Consider the following 20,909-nt stretch of genomic DNA (forward strand, 5'->3'; position numbering starts at 1 on the left):
CATAAGGGTTTAATGAAATATTTAATATTTGCAAAAGTTTTGTTTATCAATCTACAAATTATTTCCCTTCCCTCAAAGTATTCGCCAGGAATTAACAGATTTAAATGTGTTATGTTGATAGTAAAGAACATAACAAATGGGCTAGGATCAGGACGTGCATGTCTTTGTAAACTTAGCTGTATCAGCTCAAGTGTAGTTTGTGCTCAATTTTGTTTCAACTGCAATGTGTTTACTATTAGAAATGGACCAGTGGGGTGGGTTAGAGAGAGGAAAGTAAGGACGTCTACAAGTTTCTCTTAGTGGAGGTCAACAGACCATTTAGTTCTCTGGGGGCCCACAGGTACAACGTAAGTTAATTTCCAGTTTGGCACCCATCCCTGGATCATTTCACAGTAAGAGTTACCATGTTAGAAATGCGTCTGCATTGCACAATGAGCAGGGGCCTGCTAGAGGCCAGTTTTCAGTCAAGCTTCCCCTCAGTGAGGACCGTGGCTGTGATGAATGGGGTAAATGGAAAAGGTTCCCGTAAAGAAATGTGACTGTTGGCTAGTCTTCTTCTATCTCACAACTCAAAGAACATTAGTTACAAACTGATAAAACAACGTGTCATTTCTAAGGCACTTACTTCTGCACTGCTGAAAGTGCTGGTCAAAAACAGGATTTTTACATTATCCAAGCTCCTCAAAAGCCAGATATGGGGCATGCATTTTTCCCCCCACTCCACTTACAAAATTGAGGAAGTAGAGAGCCAAAGAAGTCCTACCCATCTTTATGCTTCCCTCCCGTCAGAAAGCAGAGCTGGCCCTCCTATGGAAGCTGCATTTGCCATTCTGAGAGCTGTGCTCCCTCACTGAGTCAGGCATCCTAATCAGCACTGGGAGGACAGAAGACAGTGTCCCAAGGAAGCAAGGAGAGCTGAGAAGAGACCCCCCTGGTTAGAAAGGGGAACCTCCAGAAGGAGGAGGAAAATAAGGAGAGGTATAAAACATAGGGTTTACAGATGCTGAGTTAGGTAACCCTAAGGCGTGCTGCGATTCATGGGGTCGCAAAGAGTCGAACATGACTGAGCGACTGAACTGAACTGAACTGAGGGCTGAAAGGACAATGTGGTGGACAAATTGAATTTATCTTTTAAAGTGTGGTTGGACCAGTGATAAAATCCAAAGCTGCTATTAATATACGGCCTGGTTCTTCATTTTGTAAATTAGAAAAATGATTCAAAAAAATTGTCTGAAGGTTATACAGTTCATTGTCCCCAAAGTGAGACCACACTCCAGACCTTGTATTTCTAGATCCAATGGTCTTTCCATTAATGTTGCATTGATTAATAGAAAAACATTGGCTTCAAAGTCAGACAGATCTAGATGGATTCAAATTCAGGTTCCCTGGCAACCTACTCCAGTATTCCTGCTGGGATAATCCCATGGACAGAGGAGCCTAGTGGGGCTACAGTCCACTGGGTTACAAAGAACTGGACACGACTGAGAGACCCAGCACACACACACACATACTAATATAGGATTTCTGACAATTCACAGACTCTGAAAGCCTCAGGTTGTAAAATCTGAAAATGGGGACAAATCTTTGTTTATATTTCTACATTTAGTCTTTCTAATACTAGTACCAAATGCATAGAACAAAGGTTGGCATACAGGGGGGATTTGATTACATTTTAGTCACTACTTCTTTTTTTTTTTTTTTTCAGTAAACTACTTGTTTTTCAATCACAGGTTATTTTAAAAAAATATTTGTGCATCATCTATGTGCCAAGAACTTTACTAGGTACTTTCACAAACAGAGAAAAAAACTGCTCCCCCCAGGTACCTACAATCAGATTAATAAGCAGGATCTTGGTGGCACAAAAAGGGTAATAACATCACTCAAAGAACTCAAGACCAAGAAGGTAGATTGTACACTGAGAGAAGATTATACAGATCAACACAGAGCAGTATTCAGAAACGTTACTAGGAAGAAGAAAAGAATTATGAGAAACAAGCTATAGAGCCCTCCCTTCTTCCCTCCCTCCCTCTGCTCCTCTCTATTCACGGTAATGCTCTAACAGGGGAACAAGATATTTCTCAAACTTATTAGACCATGAAATATTTTTGTCAAGGAGCATTTTGGAGGCTCACTGTTCAGCATAATGACCTCTGGGAAAGCCTGTTTAGACCCCCTGATATAGAGCACAGAGGCTAGTGGACAGCTGGAAGACCATGGAAAGAATGTCAAAGTCCCAAAGAAGTCCTCAATCAAAAGGACCTGAGGACTGCTCTAAACTCAAGCTGCCTAATTACAAGGAGACTTGAGCAGAGCGAAATGAATGAGAAATGGTATTTATTGAACATGTGTTCATAATCGGGTATATGTCATATTGAACAATCCTAGAATGGAGACATCATCAAAATGACTACATTTTTTAAAACTGAGCTACAGTTGATGCACAATATTCTGTTATAGGTGTACAACACAGTGGTTCACAATTTTTAAAAGTTATATTCCATCTAGAGTTATTGTAAAGTATTGGCTATGTTCCTGGCATGGTACTATATATCCTTGTAGCTTATTTAGATATATATCCATTCACCTGTTGATGAACAGTTAGGGTTCATCCATATCTTGGTAATTGTGAATAATGCTGCTATGAACATTGAGGTGCATATAGCTTTCAAATTAAGTGTTTTTGTTTTTTTCAGGTATACACCCAGGAGTGAAACTGCTATCTCATATAATAGCTCTATTGTAGTTTTTTGAGAAACCTCCACATTGTTCTCCATAGTAGCTGCACCAGTTCACATTCCTACCAACAGTGTAGGAGGGTTCTATTTTCTCCACATCTTCTCCAATACTTGTTATTTGGGCATCAATATGATTATTATTGAACAAATGCTGAAACTGAGAAAACCAAATGCCAGAGAAGTTGATTACTTTCCTAATGGCACAGTGCAAGGAGCTGAACTGAATCCTAACTCAAAAACCTGAATTCTTTCATACTCTCATCATGCATTAAATATCATCACAGCTGGTTCTCTGACTACAATAAGACAAAAACCAACTATATAAGATTTTGTACAAGAGCTGTGATGGTGATTTTCAAACCGTGTTCCTAGACAACTTCAAAGCAAAAAATCTTTATTTACACCATGGGAGAATTAGCTTTATCACACGCCTTGAAAGGGCAGGTGTGAACTATGTTTCTACATAAATCATGAACTTGTTGTACAATGGCTACCACAGGCAAAATTTTCTCAAATAAATATCTGTAAAGGTGCCACTCTTTCAAAAATAAAATCAGTAACACAGACTTATTCAGAACTGAAAAATGAACTAGATGATGCTGAATATCATTAAGTGATTAAATAACTCTTAGGGCAAAGTTTGCTAAGTGAAGGGTATATTTGAACAAAATTTAAGAATTTTGCTGGTTTTAGTATAAATGAGATAGCTAAGCCATGGAAAATGCTGGACCTGCCACAACTCTCCTACTGGAGATTTGAGTAGAAAAGTCAGTCCAGGGCTTTGGGTAAAAGGTATATATAAATTGATGCAATTTGGAAATGAATTCATTCAAGTCATCAATAACGTTCTGTTTTTGAATTACAGGAAGGATATGTATCTGAGTTGCTACACATTTTAAAAAGCCAGTCCCAGGACCAAGCCCCTTCTAGATCATAGCCTTCCACAAATGTGGGAGACAGAGCATGGCTGAGATAAAAACTCCCCACTTTTATAAGCCTTGAGACTCTGGGCTAAAAGTTCCAACTTCCAATCAAAAAGGATTCTATTTTGTAGGTGGGGGAATTTAACAATTAAATGACTTCCTACGAATTTACAGTCAAAAACAGAATAGCAAGCTGACATTAGGCTCTCCACTTGCTGAGTCAGGCCATTTTTTTTTTTTAAGTCTATGAAAACATCTCAAAAAACTAAATATGACACATATCAATTCTTACATATGGTGACAGAATGAATCACTTTCCCTATGTACTTAAGCACAGACTCTTTCTTACTCTAGAAAGGTGTTTTGAAGAGGTCCTGAAACAAATCTGACTTCTCTGTGACCTGTAAGCAGAGAAAGAAAATCGAAGAGGCCGTGAAGGCTGCCAGTTGAAATCCACATAAAGAAATGAGCAACAAAAGAGCTGCTCACCAATTGTCTTCCACCAGTCCCGTGACAACAGACGTGACTTTGTCACTTAGAGGAATAAAACAGGTGGGGATGATGTTCAGCAAGTGCCCACAAGTACAGCCAAATGGGGTTATAGATTTATGAACTTGCATCTTTTCTGACTTGGTCTATGCTGCTAAACATGTAGTTATTTTCTCCATCTACCCGGGGTGAAAGGAACCAGGCAGGGGAAATGGCCCAGAACGGGGACAGAGGCAAACTAGAAACCATCTGTCCTAGTGGAAGCACTGTCTGTTCCTCAACCCCAGCAGGTTCAAGTCAGACAGGAAAATAAGTGCACCATTACCAGTTTTTCCAACTGTTTTTGTAGACGCAGCTAGAAATCTCTCCCTACTTTAAACTATTTCTAACTCAATCTTTAAAATGTTCTATTTGCCAACAAGACACGTCTCTAGGTCAGATGAGGAGTAAGAGTTGCCAGTTTCCATATACACTATCATGTATAAAAGAGACAGCCAGAGGGAATTTGCTGTATGACTCAGGGAACTCAAACTAGGGCTCTGTGACAACCTAGCTGGGCGGGATGGGGAGGGAGGTTCACAAGGGAGGGGAAATGTGTATACCTATGGCTGATTCATGTTGATGTATGGCAGAAACCAACACAATATTGTAAAGCAATTTCCTTCAATAAAAAATAAATTGAAAAAAAATGGGACATATTAAAAGAACAGATAATTATTTCAGATATACTTAAAGAAAGCTTAAAGTATAACTAGGAACATTTTTTAATGTTTACTATTGTCAAGCATACCTGGGTCTAACCTTTATTTTAAATGGAGATCACGATTACAATATACTTTTTTTCCTTTCCACTTATTCATCCTTCCCCTTCTCAAAACTTCTCCTACCTTGAGATGTAAGATCATGAGACTTTTTTGTGGAGGGAGATGAAAAGACATGAAATAATATATGTAACATGCCTAGAAAAATGCCTGGCACAAAGGAAGAGCCCCAAGATTGCAAGTACCTGAGGTCCCTGTGAATATTATTAGCTGTCAAAGTACTCCCAGGGCTGATCTATAACTTGGGGAAGGTTGTGTTAATTCTTAGGGCTGAGTTGTTATAGAATGCTTCTGCTCACGGACTCACTTCTGTACCACCCTCTTCAGCAATCTGCTTCTTTAATAAATTCCCACTGCAGCTTCTCTGAGACAGCTGGCGATCTTTTACACATCAGAACAAAGGGGAAAAGCAAGGTCTCTGTAGAGCATTTTGCAACAAAGGAGATAAGGGCCCCCCTCCCCTCTCTCCCCCATCTTCGTCCCCTAGGAGTCAGAGGTACTTTTCCACTTTTTTGTTTCTTTGTGAAATGGACTTATTCCCTCTCCCAGACTATTTAAACCAAGCTGTTCAGGGGTGGCCTGAATTCATACCCCATAAGGCTGCCCTGGTAGCTCAGACCATAAAGAATCTGTCTGCAATTCAGGAGACTCAGGTTTGATCCCTGGGTTGGGAAGATCCCCTGGAGTAGGAAATGGCAACCCCACTCCAGTGTTCTTGCCTGGGAAATTCCATAGATGGGGAGCCTGGCAGGCTACAGTCCATGGGGTTGCAAAGAATCGGACATGATTGAGTGACTAACACACACACATGACTTATTAAGTGATCTTTTTGCTACCTGCAGTAGTTTCATATAAAATCAAATATACAATCTCAGTTATTTCTCAGTTATTTAAAAAAGTATACTATCACCTAATGGAAAGAATATTTGATCCACAAACTCACTGAATTAGCATGTAATGACCTAGCACTATACAATTACCAAGTCTGATTTCAATTTCACTAATGTTCTCTCTCCTGAGATATGGGGTCAACCCCAGTTATCAGTAAACTGGAATCAGTGCCTGATTCAATATTTAGTTATGTGAAATTATGACTGTGAAACTTCCTGTTACAGGCCCAGCAAGTAAATACCAAACATAAGGGAATGATAATTAGTGGGACAAAGGAAACGATCCCTCAGACTTCCTGGACTTCACAAAGGAGATCAAGTTAGCAGCGTCCAAGCGCTCTCTGGGGATATGGAATGGCTGATCCAGCACAATTCTTTCTCCTACTAGGACCACTTCCTTAACTGCCTTAATCTGCCTGACATCACATTGCAGACATGTCTAAGCAACACACAGAAATGAACACAAGGCTGGGAAGACGCCCAACAAAATAATTTGCAATGTGCATAGGAAACAATATTTCAGAGCTTTCTTATTTACAATGAAAGTCTAAATACTCAATCTTCTTCCCTGCATTCCAAATAAAACCATCATTTTCTCCAATCAAATCTTTCCCCAAATGCATTTGTGGTATTTTTTTTTTTTAATAGGAAATCAATTCTACTAAAAATGGCATTGAAGACTTGGTGGCAGGTACAAAGTGGAGATGCTGTCTGGGTGTCAAAAAAGCAGAGTGTTTACTTCAACACATGAGAAAACCAAGCATCAGTCTCAAATAACAAGTTCAGTAGAATCAAAGAAATATACCTGCAGGTTTTCAATTTCTTCTTTGTGCTCCCTCTTCAAGTGTAAAATAGCAGCTTGGTATTCTGTAAGATCACAAAAGAAGTCAATTACAAAGAAGCACAAAATTATGCACAAAATTCTAATGAGTAAGTTTCCATAAGCCCTCCTACCAGTCAACTGAGTAAATAAATACCATAGTTGGACATTAACCTGGCAAAAGATGATAAAAACTGGGGCAAAACACAACTAGAAACTCAAGATAGAAGGGAGATTTCCCCCCTGATTTAGCAAATCCTGAAATATGAGATGTCCAAAATTAAGCAGATAGGATGGAGTTGTTTTTTTTTTTTTTTTTTTTAAAAAGGACATAATGAGTGTTCCAGATAAAGACTGATCAGGTGTTTGTCTTAAGAAGGAGTTGGAAGCTAAAGACCCATAGGGAACAAATATAGTCATGTTAAGAGGAGACACACAGGAAATAAAAGAAAATGTCTCCATGTGAGATCAGAGAACTCTATTTTTAACTGTTTCCAAAAAAAAAAAAGAAAAATCTCCATTTGAATGCAAGACTAATAAGCCAGCACCCAGGGCTGACTTTAATCTTTAAGATCACTTCAAAAAGTCAAGACCATTTGTCATGTGGATGAGAGACTCGAGGGTGAGTTGAGGTTGAAAGGAGGATGAAAATAAATTTCTGGTCCAATTTTAGTCTGAGTCTAACAATGTTTATTCCAACAGTCAGTCCCAAGTGTACACAGGAACTCCTGCCAACCACTAAAACTACCATCCCACTGGTGAATCAAATTTCCTTCCAGCAGGACGACTTAGAATGTGGGGTCACAGCACCGCACAGGCTGTAGAGAACCACAAAGAAAAACACTCGGAGAAAACACTGTTGTGGCATAAGTTTCCGTTTTTATTCTTTATTTTTTTACAAATGTGTTTGAGACTGTGATTATGAGTAAGAAAGAAATCAGATGTCATGTAAAAGTGTTTGAAAAGGCAGGCTATTTCTTCAGGTGGATTCCAGAAATCGGGCAAGAAAATTTAAGTTTCAATTCAAAAGTAGATGACACACTACTATACGTAAAATAGATAACTAATAAGAACCTATTGTATAGTACAGGAGACTCTTCTCAATACTCTGTAATGACTGGCGAGGGAAAAGAATCTAAGAAAGAGTCGATATATGGGCATATGCATAACTGATTCACTTCGCTGTACAGCAGAAACTAACACAACATTGTAAATCAACTATATTCCAATGTATTTTTTTTAATGGATGAGGAAAATCTTCAGGAAAGCCATAAGAAAAAACAGTGTTGCTGTTGATAATTAAGACTAGCCACTAGCCACACCACTACTCTGAAGCAGAATGTTTTCCACTGAACTACAATCCCTCAGCAAGTTCCGTGGGCTCTACCTCCAAACTCTACCTTTAGTCAAACCACTTCTCACCAGCCCCATAAGCACCACTATGGTCTAAGCCACCACCGTCTTTTCTCTGGACTACCACGGTAACCTGCTTTCACTCCCACCACCTCTGTAACTCATTCTCCTCATCACAGCCTAAATGATCTACTAAAGTCATGAACCAGATCACGTCTCATCCCTGCGCTTTCCACTGTATTTGGACTAAAATAAAAACTCCAGGCTGCAGCCCATAAGGTCTGACCCTGCTCCTACACACCTTCTACACGCCACCTTCCCCTCTCGTTACACACCAGGCACGTTGGCTCTCTTCCTAGTCGCCGAATTTGTCAAGTTCTTTTCTACTTCAAAATCTTTACTAATAATGTGGACAGTAATAACAGATTGTATTTATTGAGCACGTACTATACATCAGGAATTACCTAAGTATTTCATAGCGATTAATTCATTTCATCCCTACAATAACCCTATGATGTAGGTGCATGATCTCCATTATCCAAAGAAGCAAAAAACGTGCATAGCTAAAAACCGTGCATAATTCATCTGGTTAATGTATACATAAACTGCAGCATGTCCACAGAATTCAATACTACTCAACAATAGTAACAATACATCAACAAAGACAAATATTCTTATGCAGAGTAAAGGAAGTCAGCCTCAGAGGTTAACTGTTTAATTTCATATAACATTCTGAAAAAGGCAAAACCACACAGATGAAGAACAGATCAGAGCAGCAGTGGCCAGAAGTCAGACACAGGGGAATGTGTGACTACAACGGAGCTGCAAAGAAAGGAATTTTGAGGGTGACTATTCTCAGTCGTGATTATGGTGGTGGTTACATGAATCTACACATCAGGTTAAAACTCAGAATCAGAATTCTTATACGAAAAAGAAAAAAGTTAACTCTATAGTACAGTAAAATTCTTTAAAACTTACAAATATTTAGCTTCTGAATGCTTCCCTAGGAGAGTCACCATAACACAGGAATACTTGTTACTACCACTTCTATTCATTGTTTTCCTAAGGGTACCAGCAGATGCAGTAGGACAAGAAAAAAAGAAAAACACGTGCACACACACACACACATATAAAAAGAAGACATAAACTCATTATTCACTGTGATTGTATATTTTAAAAATCCAAAAGATTCTACAGGTAAAATATTAGAATTAATACATGAGATTAGTAGAATTGATGGATGTAAAATCAGAATACAAAAATCTTGATATCACCAACAGTTTAAAGAAAAAAACTTGACATTTACAAGTACCTCTAAAAATACAAAGTACTTAAAAAGAACCTAACCGAAAAATGCAAGACTTCATATGAGGAAATAGAAACACTGTATTTAAATGTATTACAAAGAAAGACATGGAAAGTAAGCAAATCATGTTTTGGATGACTCCATAGTGTAAAGATCAGTTCACTTCAGTTGCTCAGTTGTGTCCCACTCTTTGCAATCCCATGAATCACAGCACGCCAGGCCTCCCTGTCCATCACCAACTCCCGGAGTTCACTCAAACTCATGTCCATCGAGTCCGTGATGCCATCCAGCCATCTCATCCCCCTGTCGTCCCCTTCTCCTCCTGACCCCAATCCCTCCCAGCATCAGGGTCTTTTCAAATGAGTCAGCTGTTCGCATGAGGTGGCCAAAGTACTGGAGTTTCAGCTTCAGCATCAGTCCTTCCAATGAACACCCAGGACTGATCTCCTTTAGGATGGACTGGTTGGATCTCCTTGCAGTCCAAGGGACTCTCAAGAGTCTTCTCCAACACCACAGTTCAAAAGCATCAATACTTCGGCACTCAGCTTTCTTCACAGTCTAACACTCACACCCATACATGACCACTGGAAAAACCATAGCCTTGACTAGACGGACCTTTGTTGGCAAAGCAATATCTCTGCTTTTTAATATGCTATCTAGGTTGGTCATGGCTGCAGTCACCATCTGCAGTGATTTCGGAGCCCCCCCAAAATAAATTCTGACACTGTTTCCACTGTTTCCCCATCTATTTGCCATGAAGTGATGGGACTGGATGCCATGATCTTAGTTTTCTGAACCTTGAGCTTTAAGCCAACTTTTTTACTCTCCTCTTTCACTTTCATCAAGAGGCTTTTTAGTTCCTCTGCACTTTCTGCCATAAGGGTGGTGTCATCTGCATATTTGAGGTTATTGATATTTCTCCCGGCAATCTTGATTCCAGCTTGTGCTTCTTCCAGCCCAGTGTTTCTCATGACGTACTCTGCATAGAAGTTAAATGAGCAGGGTGACAATATACAGCCTTGACATACTCCTTTTCCTATTTGGAACCAGTCTGTTGTTCCATGTCCAGTTCGAACTGTTGCTTCCTGAACTGCATATAGGTTTCTCAAGAGGCAGGTCAGGAGATGGTATTCCCATCTCTTGAAGAATTTTCCACAGTTTCTTGTGATCCACACAGTCAAAGGCTTTGGCATCGTCAATAAAGCAGAAATAGATGTTTTTCTGGAACTCTCTTGCTTTTTTGATGATCCAGCAGATGTTGGCAATTTGATCTCTGCTTCCTCTGCCTTTCCTAAAACCAGCTTGAACATCTGGAAGTTCACGGTTCACGTATTGCTGAAGCCTGGCTTGGAGAATTTTGAGCATTCCTTTACTAGCATGTGAGATGAGTGCAATTGTGTAGTAGTTTGAGCATTCTTTGGCATTGCCTTTCTTTGGGATTGGAATGAAAACTGACCTTTTCCAGTCCTGTGGCCACTGCTGAGTTTTCCAAATTTGCTGGCATATTGAGTGCAGCACTTTCACAGCATCACCTTTCAGGATTTGAAATAGCTCCACTGGAATTCCATCACCTCCACTAGCTTTGTTCGTAGTGATGCTTTCTAAGGCCCACTTGACTTCACATTCCAGGATGTCTGGCTCTAGGTGAGTGATCAAACCTTCCTGATTATCTGGGTCGTGAAGATCTTTTTTGTACAGTTCTTCTGTGTATTCTTGCCACCTCTTCTTAATATCTTCTGCTTCTGTTAGGTCCATACCATTTCTGTCCTTTATCAAGCCCATCTTTGCATGAAATGTTCCCTTGGCATCTTTAATTTTCTTGAAGAGATCTCTAGTCTTTCCCATTCTGTTGTTTTCCTCTATTTCTTTGCATTGATCTCTGAGGAAGGCTTTCTGATCTCTCCTTGCTATTCTTTGGAACTCTGCATTCAGATGCTTATATCTTTCCTTTTCCCTTTTGCTTTTCGCTTCTTTTCTTTTCACAGCTATTTGTGAGGCCTCCTCAGAGAGCCATTTTGCTTTTTTGCATTTCTTTTCCATGGGGATGGTCTTGATCCCTGTCTCCTGTACAATGTCACAAACCTCCGTCCATAGTTCATCAGGCACTCTGTCTATCAGATACATTATATGTGCCTATTCTCATTTAGCAATCAGTAAGAAAGTTAGACAGAACTGACTGCTGGTGAGGATGTGGAGCAATGGAAGCCCTCAAGCCCTTGCAGTAGGAATGCAAATTGGTACCATCATTACGGAAAATGTTCAACAATTTCTAATAAAGTTGAAGATATCCATACCTCCTTATCCCCAAATTCTATATCTAGGTTCACAAATGAAAGACTATACAATAAAAGCAAACAATGTTAACAAAATCAGGGTAATGGTGCCATCCAGGAGAAGAGGTGCTGAGATGCGTTATGAGGGGAGAAGGCCTTTCAGTGAAAATATCTTCTTTAGCCTCCATGGGGATTCCGAGGTGGCTTTAGTGGTAAAGAACTCGCCTGCCAATGTAGGAGATGTTAAGATGCAGGCTCAGTCCCTGAGTGGAGAAGATCCCCTGGAGAAGGGAACGGCAACTCACGCCAGTATTCTTGCCTGGAGAATTCATGGACAGAGGAGCCTAGAAGGCTATGGTCCATAGACTCACAAAGAGTCTGACAAGACTGAAGTGACTTAGCACTAGCACTAGCTTCTATGTCTTTTATATCATTTTCTTTATGTATACCTAGCATTAAAGTATAAGAAAAGATTGCTAAGGTTATATTTATTAGCTTCTTCACATGCCATAAAAAGAATTTTAAAAAGCAGAGACATCACTTTGCGAACAAAGGTCCGTCTAGTCAAAGCTATGGTTTTTCCAGTCGTCATGTATGGATGTGAGATTTGGATCATAAAGAAGGCTGAGCACTGAAGAATTGATGCTTTTCAACTGTGGTGTTGAAGAAGACTCTTGAGAGTTTCTTGGACTGCAAGGAGATCAAACCAGTCAATTCTAAAGGAGATCAATCCTGACTATTCATTGGAAGGACTGATGCTGAAGCTCCAATACTTTGGCACCTGCTGCAAAGAACTGACTCATCTGAAAAGACCCTGATGCTGGGAAAGATTGAGGACAGGAGGAGAAGGGAACGACCGAGGATGAGATGGTTGGATGGCATCACTGACTCAATGGACATGAGTTTGAGCAAGCTCCAGGAGATGGTGAAGGACAGGGAAGCCTGGCATATTGCTGTCCATGGGGTCGCCAAGAGCTGGACATGACTGAGAGACTGAACAACAACACCATGTCATAAAAAAGAATATCATATAGGTATAAGACAGTTGTTGTTGGGTTGCTAAGTCGTGTCCAATTCTTTGTGACCCCACAGACTGTAGTTGGCCAGGCTCCACTCTCCATGGGATTTCCCAGACAAGAATACTGGAGTGGGTTGCCACTTCCTTCTCCAGAGGATCTTCCAGACCCAGGGATCAAGCCCATGTCTCCTGCCCTGGCAGGCAGACTCTTTACCACTGAACTATCTGGGAAGCCCCTAAAAGAGTCTTCTAGGTGGATCAAATAAGAACAATTTAGTTAAGTGTGAGTTTTGTATAAGTGTTGAGCCCTAACCAAAGTGATGATCAACATTTAAACCTGAATCAATTCCAAGACTCCACAAAGTAGGCAAAGGAAGCTTAGTCAAACCAACCTTCTTTTAATACTGATGCCCCTTGGGAATAATATCTATTTGCATCCTAAAGAGAACCTATGTAGAATATATTTTGAAATTATTCTTTTTTGGTAAACTGTACCTGGAAGGGCGTGACATATAGTTCTGACTAATCAACAGACTGATGAAGATCACTGCAAAGCTAACACCCAGTAAATCTTGATTCATCTCCTCATCAAACACAGTTTTGTGCCAACAGTCCCAGTGTGACAGGTGGCAAGAAAATACATCCCCATTCGTGACAAAGATGATAAAATATAATAAGCGGGCAGCACACAGGAGGAGGAAGTTAACACCCTTGCTTATGGAATACTCCCTTTGAGGGTTCATAAGAGAATGGTAAGAGTATAAAGGTTACAGAATAATGAATTATGGTAGGTGGTTTTCAACTGTGCCCTGTTGGTGGCAGTCCCCTCCCTCCACATTTTTTGGGTTTGCAAATACCTTGTAGAAGACCAAGGCAAATCTTCCCTGTCTCTTGGAGGTGACAATAGGGAGGCAGTGGTCTCTGTGCAACACAAAGGATGTTTTTGTTTCTTAAAAAGAGAACTTGACCCTGAAATTCAGTAGCTTTGGGACTCTAATCAATGTGTGAAAAAGAGGAATAGAGGTTCTAACTATCAGGGCTTGAAAATGGTAGACTTCTCTGAAGCCTCATTAGCCTCAATGGAAATTAACAAATGGATTTAAATAGTCTAGCCCACAAAAGCAGCAGTTTGAATAATGTCTTTTAGGGAAATAATACATGATATGGAAAGACAGAAAAAGGATCCTGACTTGCAGGATTCAACATTTTGGGAGGAGATAAGAACTTCTGTCCATAAAAACAGAGCTTTTTCTAGTCAAGTACTTTGTCTCGTTGGTAGTAACCCCTTTTACTATACAGACTTTTCTTTTTGATCAGTTCCCAACCACAAAATGCACTTTCTGCAGGTACCATCACAGGAGTGTATTCTTCAACTCACCAAGAACAAATTTAAAGATGACCTCTCTAACATGGGGGTAGTAACCAGTACTACAGGGTATCACTGACTGAATGAGTTTCTCTTAATCACATACATTATACACAAGTACAGGTGACATTACTGAGTGCTATTTCTCAAGAACTGTTCTAAGCACTTTACATAGGTTAATTCATGCCATCCTCACATCACACTTACAAGGCAGATCTTATCATATCAATACCCATTTTACAGATGGAGGGACTGAGGTGAACGGTTGAACAACTACCCTTAGACCACATGCTAGTCAGTACCAATGATGGCATTCAAGCCCAAAGAACCTGCCTTATTTCCTTAACAGAGTTTTGTTTGCTTATTTTGTTTATTTGTGAGTTACTATTGTTCTTATGGTTGGGTAAGCATCAGGTATAAACAAAATTCCAAATGCCTGAGAACTTAAAGGTTGTTGGCATTATCCAATTTCAAGAAGCACTTGTAAAATTGGGACAATGTTTCCCTAACTCTTTAAAAGAGGCTGCTGCTGCTGCCGCTAAGTCGCTTCAATCATGTCCAACTCTGTGCGACCCCATAGATGGCAGCCCACCAGGCTCCTCCATCCATGGGATTTTCCAGGCAAGAGTACTGGAGTGGGGTGCCATTGCCTTCTCTGTTAAAAGAGGCAGGGGTCTTTTTAATCGCAGTGAGGTTTGATGAGTGTGGGGTCAACACAAACAGTGTGAGTTACAATGGTTGGTTCCATCAAGTTACATGACTGATCCGTTCATCTTCTCCTTGGGGACTTCCCAGCCTACAGTCACCAGTTTGTGGTTAAATCTGGTTTTCATTTATACTCTCTGTACACACACATCCAATATATCTCAGCCCCTCCCCAACATACGCACACGACACAGACAGAACTAGATTAGGCACACAGCTGGGGAATTGGAGACTTTCTGATTTCCCCCCAAAATGAAAAACACAGCTCTGTTTCTGCCCACAGACTCTAATGTGTGCACTGCGTGTATCTCACAGTGGCTTTGCCCCCTGTCTTATATTGTTCTGAAACATGTTCAAGTACTTATCTTCAGTTTTAACCAGAAAGGATGCTTCCTCTGAATTATATTTGGAGACTATTCAGTGTTCCAAGGCTTTGCACACACACCAGTGAGGTCATATTTTCAGTAACAGACAGCTGGACTTTAACAGCTGAATACTTATTTTATGTGCATTAGAAAAAAGTCAAACTAGCACATAAAGCCCATGCTATTATGAGTATTGCTGCTATAAGACACTGCTCATTCATAAGACACTGTTAGAAGATGCAGTTTAGTCCCTGGACCCACAGCATCAGTGTCACCTGCAACTTCCTGTTCAGTCACTAAGTCGTGTCCAACTCTCAGCAATGCCCATGGAGTGCAGCATGCCTGGCCCCCCCTGGCCTTCACTATCTCCCGGAGTTAGCTCAAACTCACGTCCACTGAGTCGGTGATGCCATCCAACCACCTCATCCTCTGTTGCCCCCTTCTCCTCCTGCCCACAATCTTTCCCAAGGGTATTTTCCAGTGAGTTGGCGCTTTGCATTGGGTGGCCAAAGTATCGAAGTTTCAGCTTCAGCAACAGTCCTTACAATGAATATTCAGGATTGATTTTCTTTAGGATTGATTATTTCCTTACAGTCCAAGGGACTCTCAAGAGTCTTCTCCAGCACCATAATTAGAAAGCAACTTCTTAGAAATCATCATTCTTAGGCCTATCCTAGACCTACTGATTAAGAAACTGAGAGAACACTTTAACAAGCTCCTCAAGTAATAAGGCATGCTAAAGTTTGAGAATCATTGCTTTAAGATAAAGTTAATTTTATTTAAGCAAAAAGAAAACAAAAAATCAATTGGGTTAAAGAAGAAATTAAAAAATAATAAAACTAGTCTAAGGATATACCCCAAATTAAGGAGCTGGGGAGAGGCTGGGACCTGGGACCCCTGAGTGCAGTGCTCGAGGGCATGCATCCTCAGTCGCTCAGTCATGTCCAACTCTTTGTGACCCCATGGACTGTAGCCCACCTGGCTTCTCTGTCCCTGGGATTATCCCAGCAAGAATGCTGGAGTGAGCTGCCATTTCCTCCTCCAGGGGATCTTTCCAACCCAGGGATTGAACCCCAGTCTCCTGCAATTCCTGCAGTGTCAGCTGGGTTCTTTACCACTGAGCCACCTGGGAAGACGGGCTACAGTGCTTATACCTGGACAAACATCTCCTCAAGCAACTGAATACAAACAAACTACAAGGGACTAAAAATAACTGTGTACATGCCCAGTTGGGGCATATTATGAACAAGATACAAAAAGACCAAAAACCCAATTGCCACTTTGAAACAGTCAGAAATAAAAGCAGGACCCTGTACATGTACCCTGCACAAAACAGGAACCATCAGGCGGTGGGCAGACCACTCGAGCCAGTCCTGCAGCCTGACCCACCAGTCGACCCCTACCCTCACCCTATTTAAGAGGCCAGCTCACCACCCCTTGGAGACAGAGCAAGGGAACATGTCACTCATTCTCACTCCCTCATGTTGTAGCACGCGTCCCAGTCAAGACTTGCCTGAATTTCTCATCTGGCTTCTGATCAATTTCTACTGATTTAAGGAGGCCAGGAACCCTGGTCGGTAACACTGGCACATACTAGATGACGTGTTGGGGAAACACGCTGGTTACTGACAGATTAATAAACATTCAAACTCATCCATGAACAAACGCAGGAACTTCCTCCAACTGTCTCTTCACATGAATGAAAACAGTACTGGTCATGGAAGGCAAAGTCACAGATCATTAGCCCTAATATAAAAGCAAAGTCCAATTGGAGCTCTCATGTTTAATAAGCAAAGTGTGCCATCTGGTCTGGGTGCAGAGTAGATCCTCCGCATCCATTTATCACCAGACACCCATCCACAATGCACTCCGCAAAAACGATACCATTTGGAGCAGGGATGGCTGTCCGTACTCGTCAGAAATAGTAGAAGTCAAGAGAACAAAGTTGGGTGAAATCAACTTTTGCAGTTGCCAGCCAGTCCACACAACAAAATGTCAATAAAATACCTTCCATCAATGAGGCATCAACAATCACACATGTGGTTGGAAAAGTATAATGAAGAGTCTAACTTCATTTTCTAATCTTTAATTGCTGACAGTTTTTAAGCTTCACCTCTGTCTCTTCCTCTGTGCTCCATATCTTGGCACTCTGGTTACATACGATAAGCCACTGCCCATGAGAGGAATCCTCAGCCCACTCCTAGCCCCCAACCCTGAACATCATAAAACTCCATGCCACTCTCCTGCCCCTCCTCTCTCAAGGCATTCTTCAGTCAGCTTGAGAGGCCTGGCCCTACTCTCCCCCAAAGTTTCATTATGCTAGTGATAAACCTTTCCATACGTGTGTGTCTGTGCGTGCGTGTGTGTGTGTGAGAGAGGCAAAATCATCTTGGCATCTGAACCAAATTTCAGGCAGAAGATCCATCCTGCCTCTTTCAAAAGGAGGAGTGTCATGGTCCCCGCGTCAGTCGGCAAAGAATTTCCAGACATGAGACAGGATGAGAGGAAAATAAAGTTTATTAGAGTGGGAGACGCTGTTAGAACGCTGGCCAGCTCAAGGGAGAACCGACATCGAACAGGGGTCCTTGGTCCAGTTTTATAGCCAGGGTACAAGGAGCAGGATAGGGGTCTTGCAGGTCATTTGCGGATTGGATGAGGCATGTATACTGGGTGGGGGAACAGTAAGGCAGAAACCGTCTGGGGCAGAAGGGGAGACAGGTTATACTGCTCAGGAGCACCTGAAATTCTTTAACAGTCACAACAAGAGGGAGAGAAGGACAATAAGGGTCTGTTGTGTTTTTTTTTTTTTTTTTTTTTTCCTGTTCCTGCATTCTAAGACCTTCCTTGGTTTTATCGATTCACGCATTCCAAGACTGTCCTTGGTTTTTTCTGGTCTTTCATCCGTGGGACATCACAAAAAGGCCATGTAGAAGTCACGTAAATCAAAGGATCTATGTAATGATGTTGTTCTATATATACACAGAAGAGAGACAACTAGTTCCTATGTCAGAAAAACACAAGATTTGACAACAGAAATTCCATGACCTTAGAATTATCATTTTCCAGTACCTCTCAGAAATATACAAATGCCAATAGTAAAAAAAACGGGAGAAGAACGCAATTCTTCAATCCCACCAGCTTGCTTGGGAACTCTTTCCTCCATGTGTTTAGCATCTCGACAAGCCCAGCCTGAACTAAGCACCAGGTAAAAGAAGACAAACGGTACACACACATCCTTGAAACGTCTAAGAAACTTCCAGCACTTATAATTTCAGTATTCATACATTAAGACTTTATTCTCGTAAATGACTTCATCTGATTTCATTCAATTATTTTAAAGGTAGGTGTGGAAAACTGAAGTAGCAGTCAGCAAATATTCATCCACTTCCACCTCCGCTTTTCTGCTTGGGATGCAGAATACTTCCCAGGGCTCCAGGCTCTGGTGAGCAGAACATGAACGGACAGGATGTAAAGAGTATTTGCATTTGCTGGCACACAGTTTGGCTTGCTTCTGGCACTCCTGCTATTTCACAAGAGAAAGACGCACCCTACACAGCCACTATTGACTCAGCTTGGGTTGCAGAGAGCGAGAGCTGGTGCAGACCTAAACCCTTGTCAGAGTCCCCAGCCAAGCCCAGTCTAAGCACAGCCTGAGAGAGCCCAGACTAGCTTAGCAGAGCCACACTTGACTTTTATACCTATGCAAATAAATGTTTATTATTGAAAACTACTGGATGTCAGCAAGGTCTGTTACACAGCAGTATTGCGCCAATAGCTGATGAACACGTTTCCAGCCAAGTTTACCGTTTAGAGGCTCATACCACTTTGGAAGCTTTGAGTAACTGGAATGTAATCTTACCAACCAACGTAGACAGAAGAGGGCTCAGGTTGGAAAGATAAATGGTGGGGAGGAACACACACATTTCCACTCTTTCATAAACAAAAAATGAGCTCAGACAACTTGCGTCTCTATGTCTTTGGGTGATAATGTGAAATAGGTACAAAGGTCAGTAAACTTATGGTTATGCTTCTTTGATAAGCACCTGGGTTCCCAAGGTAGGTAGGTAGTACCAGGCACCATAGGCATCTCACCGAGGGGAAAACAGTCAGTTCAAATTCCAGTTGCCAATGCTTGGAAATTTTGCCTTTTCACTTACCCTTATTTTCTGTTCTATTAAAATGGAGATATCAAGCTCTTTTGAACTCCCGGGACACAAACTCCTGAAACCTTATTTCCCCCTTCCTATCTCTGTAGTTTTAAAAGACACACACACATTAAAAAAAAATCCAGAGGCTCCCAACTTGTCAGCCTAAAACTTAGGATTCAACAGAAAGTACCCAATGAGTACCACTAGGTGGCAGTCATATTTCATATGGAAACTTGAAACCTGCTAACAAAGAATGCCTTAAAGATTTGGTGGGGGTTAGGGGATGGGGGCGATGAAGGTGGGTCAGTATTGTGAGATGAACATTCTTCTTTGCCATAAAAGATGGACTAGTATGGATATGGTACCTATATGAGAAAAATTAGAACAAGTAAGAGGCATTTCACTCGCTACCGAAGTAATGATCAAAAGTCTCCAAGCAAGGATTCAACAGTATGTGAACTGAGAACTTCCAGATGTTCAAGCTGGATTTAGAAAAAGCAGAGGAACCAGAGATGAAAAAGTGCCAACATCCGCTGGATCACTGAAAAAGCAAGAGAATTCCAGAAAAACATCTACTTCTGCTTCATTGACGACTCTAAAGTCTGTGACTGTGTGCATCACAACAAACTGGAAAATTATTCAAGAGATGAGAAAACTAGACCACCTGACCTGCCTCCTGAGAAACTTGTATGCAGGTCAAGAAGCAACAGTTAGAATCGGACATGGAACAATGGGCTGGTCCAAAATTGGGAAAGGAGTACGTCAAGGCTGTAAATTGTCAGCCTGCTTATTTAATTTACATGCATAGTATATCATAGGAAATGCTGGACTGGATGAAGCACAAGCCAGAATCAAGATTGAAGGGAGAAAGATCAGCAACCTCAGATGTGCAGATGACACCACCGTTATGGCAAAAAACGAAGAAGAACCAAAGAGCCTCTTGATGAAGGTGAAAGAGAAAAGTGAAAACACTGGCTTAAAACTCAACATTAAAAAAACGAAGATCATGGCATCTAGTCCCATCACTTCATGGCAAATAGATGGGGAAACAATGGAAACAGTAGCAGACTTCATTTTCTTGGCCTCCAAAATCACTGCAGATGGTGACTGCAGCCATGAAATTAAAAGACGCTTGCTCCTTGGAAGAAAAGCTATGACCAACCTAGACAGTGTCTTGAAAAGCAGATAAACATTACTTTGCCAACAAAGGTCCGTCTAGTCAAAGCTATAGTTTTTCCGGTAGTCATGCATGGATGTGAGAACTGGACCATAAAGAAGGCTGAGCACCAAAGAACTGATGCTTTTGAACTGTGGTTTGGAGAAGACTCTTGAGAGCCCCTTGGACTGCAAGGAGCTCAAACCAGTCAATCCTAAAGGAAATCAGTCCTGAATATTCACTAGAAGTACTGCTGAAGCTGAAACTCCAATACTTTGGCCACCTGATGCGAAGAACTGACTCATTAGAAAAGACCCTGATGCTGGGAAAGACTGAAGGCAAGAGGAGAAGGGGACGACAGAGGATGAGATGGTTGGATGGCATCACTGACTTGATGAACATGAGTTTGAGCAAGCTCCAGGAGATGGTGAAGGATAGGAAAGCCTGGCATGCTACAGTCCATGGGGTTGCAAACAGTCAGATACAACTGAGCGACTGAACAACAATTTCAAACAGTTGAGAGACCCAATAGACTTCAGTT

General features: G+C 41.2%; 1 protein-coding gene across 3 annotated transcripts in view; it reads right to left on the reverse strand.

Moving 5' to 3' along the window:
- Window positions 1–20,909, reverse strand: part of FMN1 (formin 1) — a 437,404-nt gene that overhangs the window by 257,153 nt on the left and 159,342 nt on the right. For all 3 annotated transcript variants that reach the window (XM_018054501.1, XM_018054499.1, XM_018054500.1), the window contains one exon: window positions 6,664–6,725. In XM_018054501.1, the coding sequence (XP_017909990.1) occupies window positions 6,664–6,725 (62 nt within the window). The remainder of the gene's footprint in view (window positions 1–6,663; window positions 6,726–20,909) is intronic.

Source organism: Capra hircus, chromosome 10, assembly GCF_001704415.2.
Source record: "Capra hircus breed San Clemente chromosome 10, ASM170441v1, whole genome shotgun sequence".
Lineage (NCBI taxonomy): Eukaryota > Metazoa > Chordata > Mammalia > Artiodactyla > Bovidae > Capra > Capra hircus.